The sequence below is a fragment of the Protomyctophum bolini genome, assembly GCF_963924005.1.
Source record: "Protomyctophum bolini genome assembly, chromosome: 17".
Lineage (NCBI taxonomy): Eukaryota > Metazoa > Chordata > Actinopteri > Myctophiformes > Myctophidae > Protomyctophum > Protomyctophum bolini.
In genome coordinates this window covers 28,177,388-28,185,012 of record NC_137878.1, presented here as the reverse complement: position 1 = coordinate 28,185,012, position 7,625 = coordinate 28,177,388, and the positions used below count along the sequence as shown (strand labels likewise).

Genomic DNA, 7,625 nt, shown 5'->3' with positions numbered 1-7,625 from the left:
TCACAACTGTACACATAGCGACAGACGGAGCTGTCCGGTGCTGAAAGCGCGAGTCGAGAGACCTTACAGAGGAGAGAAAACCTGTTTACCCGCGGCTGACTGTCCGTCCGCGCTTGTTTGTTGTTTTAATACAGTGCCGACTGACGACGGGTCACAGACGTGCCTATTTCCCTCGGGCCAGAACGAGGCCAGCATGTGTATATTTCAAGAAACCTGAGCCAAAAAGAAAGAAAGAAATTGCCTATACATGCATGAGAGAAGAAGATTTTTTTTAAACAACGAGAGTAAACTGCGAGCGCTCGGCTTAACGCTTAATTGGCCTCATAAAGCTATGTCTCCACTTTATTATAGCCAGTTAAAGTGTCTGATAAGATCAAGGAAAGACCTCTAAGTCAAACATCTTGGAAGCAGCTGGTTATCCACAATCTGACATACCTGCTATAACGCATTCCCTCAGGTTCGGGGTGAGTCACAGCGTGGTCTTGTAAGAGCCGCGGTGCCTGTGCGTGCATCCGTGCGTCCGTGTGTGTGTGCGCGTCCGTGTGTGCGTGTGCGTGCGCGTGCGCGTGTTGCTACTTCACCATCATGCCTCGGTCTTTCTTGGTGAAGAAAGTGAAGTTGGATGATTTTTCGGCGGCACAGCTGGAAAGTTCCTATAGAAGGGAACTTAGGGAAGAGCACACGCTGAGTCTGCGTTTCCACCATCACGACAAAGGTCAGTACAACACACACACACACACACACACACACACACACACACACACACACACACACACACACAGAGAGAGAAACATAATAACATTTAATTCCATAATGTATTATCATTTCAGTGCGATGGATAATATGGAGGGAGGTCAAATTCCGGTCACATGCAGGCCAAACATAGACCAAATAACCTCTGTCTGAGCGTCCATTCTGTTATCATCTGTCTGAGCGTCCATTCTCTTATCATCTTGAAGGCATCTCAGTTTATTTAGGAATTTGATAATGGGACAAATGGAGACAATAGTTGACAAAGATATCAAACAGGATTGAAACCTACAATGAGCATAATAATGGGAGACGTTTTCTTTGGCCATAGCCACTTGCCCAAATGTGTTGACCTCATCACATTTGTGATGACGGCTATGGCCGTTTTTAGCCCAAGGAGTGTTTTTTGTGTGCAAAACTAATGCTTGGAATGGATTCAGAATGATGAAAACCCCCTAGGCCTATATAGATAACATTTCTATCATAAAAGTTTATACTAATCACCATTTCTGGGTTCATAAAAATTCCAGTAGACTATTAACCTTCACATGGGAGATCTTTTCTAACACTGTCCAATGCACTGTCAAGACTATGAGGCCTCATTTACTCCATTGTACGGTGTCCTGCAGAAATAGCAGATCTACAAGCTCACATCATCGTGTCGTGCGATGCAGCTTGTAGACTGCAGGGCTATGTTTTGGCACAGGACACAAGTATAAAATCTGCTAGTACTAATCAGGCTGAAGAGGCGGGACAGATTTTGAGGCACATCTGTGGACAGTTTGCCATGGCTATACCAATCCTCCTGTCTATCCTGTCTTAACCCATTCTGACCGGGAACCCGTTTTGGTGTTCAGCATCATGTTATGCTTTAGCTATTGAAAAATAGCAGATCTACAAGCTCATAGCGCGCCACCGAGTGGCGCGCTACGAGCTTGTAGGTCTGCTATTTTTGAAAAATCAAAGAACGACTGACATTTTTTTGAATCTGATCTCAGGTCAGAATGGGTTAATCAGACCAGTGTGTGTCCAGTGGAAACCTCGTATGAATCTGATCTCAGGTCAGAATGGGTTAACTATTTGGACATTTTCTGTCGACGTATACCGACAAAATTGTACAAATTGTCTCTCCTGTATAGCCTTCATGCTTAGTCACAACTCACAACACTAATTGCCCAGCCGTCACAAACAGAAATGACATCATGCTCAACACACTATATGCAGGACACAAACATGCATTTTTCCTTTTTTTCTCAACACTCCAGAATACCTCAGAGGAACATTGTTCTGTTAGAAAGTTATTTACATATTTTGTTGTTTTTTCATTACCAGGCTGGAATGGTTTGCAGAAGTTTGAGTAAGGAACATCATCTCCAAATATAAAATTCTACAATTTCAATATATTGTCCAACACCTGCCCAATATGTTGGATGTTGTATTTGTTTTGTTAATCATTATTTCCCATCACCCTTATGTTTATAGACCACTCTGATTAATGTTCCCCTGTGTCTGCCAATCACCATTTAAGTTAAAGGCATGACATTCATTGATTATATTGATATACTATTGAGGCATTGAAGATTACATTATGCAAACCTGTTCAGTCCAAGTACAGATGACCAGGCCAGACTCCAAGTCTTGTTTTAAATACTTTTGTTATCTTTATTTTTATTATAACATTATATTTTACTATATCCATCCATCCATCCATCCATCTATGACAATAGGTTGTGTGGGTGGCCATCTACTGTAAATGAAAATGTGACCTTTCCAACCACCCAAATGTCAGCAAGAAATCTGTTGGCTTTTACGTTTATAAGCCTGCTGGCAGAGTTCAAATATAGTTTTTAATCTCACACAGTATTATGCTCATTGCATTTAAATGTGCTCTCGGGCGAGTGTGGGACATTTTAGGACAGTGTTTTTTCAGCACCCAGGCTCAGTACTTCATACAGTATGCCTGCGGCCACAGGCTTCAAACGTTGGCTATAGGCGAGCAGCTCCACTGGAGCAACTGAAGGTTAAGCATCTTTCCCAAGGGCAACTCGACAGTATAGTTGATGAGGAAGAGAGAGAGGTGTTTCTCATTTATACTTTTCCCACCTGCATGATTTCCCCTGCCTGTCTGGAGAATTGAACCATGCATTCTTCTGGACTAATTTCTCTTATACTGTACCCTAGAAGTTCATATACTGTACGATGGTATTTTGTGCTTAATGATTGCTGTGTTGGTCACCATTGGAGTTGATGATTCCTGTTAAAGGCATCAACTGATGCCTTAACACGTGAAAATGAACCTGTTAAGTGTTCATTTTTTTACACCCTCAGTGTTAAAATGACACTCTAGGGTTTAACTGTAACCTAAGGCACTCTAAACCCTGTTTCCTCTAATAGGCACCTTCTACTGTCATGTTACACTTGACAATTCCCTGAGGTTATGGGTTACGATCCCTAGTTGATAGTGCAGTGGTTCAGACTCCCATTACTGGACCTGCATGGATGCCCGCTGGCCTAGGATTTAATCTCAGTATTGAAATGGGCCTGTTTAAGGCTCCATTTGTACGATCTCAGAGTTAGAATTAACTGAGGGTTTGTGAGCTGTCACCCACTCAAAACAATGGCTGAACTAGATTGTCTGTTACCGTGCTTCCTCTGTGCTACAGAGCACATTGCTGTCTGGTTAGAGAAGGACAACAAACACCGCTATAGCACACAACGCATTGTTCACATCAATGGTAATCAAAGTAGAGAGACGAGGCAAATAGAGATCAGAAGCTGCAGTTTCTCTGATGAAATCAAGTATACTACACCCCGCTGCTGCATACCAACGAAGCGTGGATGGATGCTGAGCACTGTGTCATTTTGTTGGCTATACATGCACAGCAACATTGGCAGTGTTTTAACCTGGGAGAGAGTTTATGGTAAAACAAGCATGTAATCCCTGATAACATGTGACCATGCTCTAGGCTTCGCTGTATGGCGGTGTGGGGGCGGGGGGGGCTCTTCGGTGCTACTGAAAATTCTGACGAGCCAAAATCATTTCAGCACTACAGCGCCGAAACAGTGGTAAAATAGGAGTATGAATCGGCCCTTAGTTGACCGGAATCTTCCAGGGGACTAAACTAGGCCTCTTCGTGTTTTCGCTCTACAGTATATCTTTGGCAAATATAGCCAATAATAGCCCAAATAACAGCGTCACACTCGCAACACAACACGCTGTGAGCTTGTTGCCGAATATTCACAACCAGAATAGGGACGATATAGCCAGGGTTCAAGTGGTACATGGAGACAAGACAGTGTGTCTGTGCAGCATGTGTCAACATTGGCCTACCGGTATTCATCTCTTTCATCAGAAACAAGGCTGGAGCAGATGCTGTGTAGTCTGACACCAGGCATAGGGGGGTGGTGGTGGGGGTGGGTGTGGGGGTGTTACGGCATTCAGATGGCTGGGGAGGAGGTGGTGATTTTATTGATTGCTTTATTCTTCTCCCTCCTCCCTTTCCAAACAATTTCTCAAAGCCGAGGCTGCAGCAACTAGGCAAGCTTGTAAAGAGTGGTACTTTTATCCCTTGTTATAAATATAACAAGAGTTGTGACTGTATAGCAACTGTAGCTCCTTGCACAGCACACACACACACACACACACACACACACACACACACACACACACACACACACACACACACACACACACACACATATGAATGCACGCATGCATGCACACACAGGCACACACACATGTCTCACACACACACACACGGAGGTGCATGCTGTGTTTCTGTCAACTCGGCACATTTCCCGGGCAGCTTGCACAGCCGAGTGCACAGTGTTACACAACACACATGCCACTTGCACACACGCGCACGCGCACACACACACACACACACACACACACACACACACACACACACACAGGGAACAGACAGCGACCTACAAGTGTCCAAAGCACACAAGTGTGTGTCAGTTACTGTTAGGTTAGATCAAAATAAATAATGAATAACGTGCAGGTTTTCGCTGCTGTTCTCTCTCCAAATGTCTGTCTTTCCATCTGTCTGTCTTCCCATCTCTCTCTCTCTCTCTCTCTCTGCCCCCCCGTCTCCCCCCTCTCTTCCTCTCTTTCAGAGAAACACAATAGCTGAAGAGAAAGACAGAGATGCATTGGCAGGGAATGTTGAATGTGTTTGTGTTCAGCAGCATTATTTATCTTTTTCCATGCCAATAAAACACACTGCATTCAATAATTGCAATTGACTGAATAAACAGAGAGAGATGGACAGAGAAGGAGACACTCCCTCCGAAAAGAGATACACGCACAGTTCCACACACATGCGTGCATGTGCATGCACGCACACTCACAAGAACACACAACTACACGCATGAAGACAGCTATTGACTGATAGACATGCAGGCACTAAAATCTTAAATGTTAATTTAACTCTGGAAGTGCAAATGGACCCAATTGCAATTCACTTTCTGCAGACAGGGCATTAGCCAGACAGGCAGATAGCCTTTCTGTTTGGGAGGTTGCCAGCTTGAATCTCTCTCGTCTTGCAGGGAAAATGTGGGCAGGGAGTGTGAACAAAGTAAAGCGCTGTTGAGCAAGGCAAATGGTAATGATAGGGTTGAGTGTTAAAATATCACCATCTCCATGCCCCCGGGATGTTGTAAATAGAATGTGGTCTTATAGTTCTTACAGTCCTTACAGGTTATTTCATGGTTAAAAGAAACTCTTGGTCATGTTTCAACCCATTACTCATGCTCTATAAAACGCATGCACGCACTCACTCACTCACACACACACACACACACACACACACACACACACACACACACACACACACACACACACACACACACACACACACACTTGCATAAGCAGCCAGTTACAATACTTTGTTCAGGAAGTGCAATGATTGAATATTCATGACATGAAATTCTCTCTCTCCCTCCCTCCCTCCCTCTCTCTACTTCTTTCATTTTTTCTCTCTTTGCCTTTCTCCTGCATTCCTTTCTATCACTTTCACTTTGTCCTCTTTCCTCTGTTTCCATCTCTCTCTCTCATCTTCCCTCTATCCCTCCATCCCTTGATTTATCCTCTCTCTCTCTCTTTCTCTCTGACTCGTCTTTCTCTCTTCCTCTCATCACACATCACATCACATATTATCGACCCACTTCTGTGCGCCTTTTTCTCAGAATTGCAATATGAGATTATATTACAGTGCTGTTACTCCCCCACCTGTCTATGTTCAAATGCTGTGGGAGAGCTAATTGAAATGGAGGAATATTGATTCTTATAGTCGAATGTTCATCCATACAGGTAACTGTGAGGTAAAAGCTACAGGCTAGCATCGCTAAAACAGCCTTCATACATGTCTTCATGTCTGTTGCCTTCTGTTCTCGCACATTTTGCACACCACTGACGAACACACCACACACCACACCACATTGACAAACATGTAAATGTTAATGCAATATCGGTTAATTTCTACTTTCCAATTACAGCTGACACTTGTCTCTCCATTTATCTGCAGGCTATATCAGTGACTATCTCGTCCCATCTCCTTATGATGACGGTGTGGGGAGCGAATCGTCTGTCATCACTAAAGTCCCCTCCCCTGACGAACCGTCGATCATATATGACCGCCTCAGGGCCGACAGCTACAGTGGAAGCCCTGGCGACATACACGGTGACTCGGACCAGCCGGACAGCCCGCGGTCGGAGGTGTCGTCATCGGCCAGCGGATACATCAACGGGGACACGGCCGTGAGTGAAGGGTACACGGTCGACGCCTTCTTCATCACGGATGGGCGTTCGCGAAGAAAAGCCGCGGCGAGCCCGCGGGGTGGCATCCAGAGGCATAGCTGCAGTGAGTGTGGCAAGACCTACGCCACCTCCTCCAACCTCAGCCGGCACAAGCAGACGCACAGGAGCATAGACAGCAAGATGGCCAAGAAATGCCCCACGTGCGGGAAAGTGTACGTCTCCATGCCCGCGATGGCCATGCACCTGTTGACCCATGACCTCAAGCACAAGTGCGACGTGTGTTCGAAAGCGTTCAGCCGGCCGTGGCTCCTGCAGGGGCACATGCGCTCGCACACGGGCGAGAAGCCCTTCGGGTGCGCCCACTGCGGGAAAGCGTTTGCCGACCGGTCGAATCTGCGCGCTCACATGCAGACACACTCGGCCTTCAAGCATTACAAGTGCAAGCGGTGTGACAAAACCTTCGCGCTCAAGAGTTATCTGAACAAGCATTACGAGTCGGCGTGCTTCAAGGGGGCTTTCTCGCCTCTCGACGAATCAGACGAGTGAGGGTGAAAAGCAGGGAGGGCCGGTACCCTATCCTTATGAGCTTTATCCGACTCCCCATTTTCTTCCTCACCTCAACTCCTCCAGTCCCGCAAGCAATACAAGTCTGTGTGGAATGAGGGATGGGGTGTATTCTTCCTTTAGAGGAACTCTTGGCAAATCCTGGCCAAAACAAATAATGGAGAACATCTCCTTCTTCTTTGATCCTCCAGACTGGGGTGAAATCTTGTCGAGTGCATTCTGAATACTTGCCAAAAAGAAAAAAAAGCAAACAAAGCTAAAGCAACCTTATCTGACTTACCTTCCCCGTCTGATCATATTTGTACGATAGCGAAGCAGTTTAGGTATCTCTCAAGATGAATCAAGCACACTGCATATAAAATATTTAACAAATACAGGAACATACAGTATCTGTTCCTGTCCTCATTATTGTTTTGGCCCATGACAAACCGTCACAAGAGCACAATCTTCTCCATCTTCCTCTCTGGGAGACATGTCACATGACCACAGTCGGGATTGAAGTCAGATCTTCCAGTTTTCCTGCAATGATATTCAGCAAAGGCTTACA

The 7,625-nt window shown here is 45.3% G+C and overlaps 1 protein-coding gene across 1 annotated transcript; it reads left to right on the top strand.

Moving 5' to 3' along the window:
• Window positions 1-585: 585 nt before the first annotated feature.
• On the top strand, window positions 586-7,060 carry LOC308331988 (transcriptional repressor scratch 1-like; the record flags this gene model as incomplete). The annotated part of the gene is made up of 2 exons (XM_080787568.1): window positions 586-715; window positions 6,282-7,060. 2 exons carry the CDS (start codon window positions 586-588, stop codon window positions 7,058-7,060), a joined length of 909 nt encoding a protein of 302 aa, XP_080643694.1.
• Window positions 7,061-7,625: the final 565 nt, after the last annotated feature.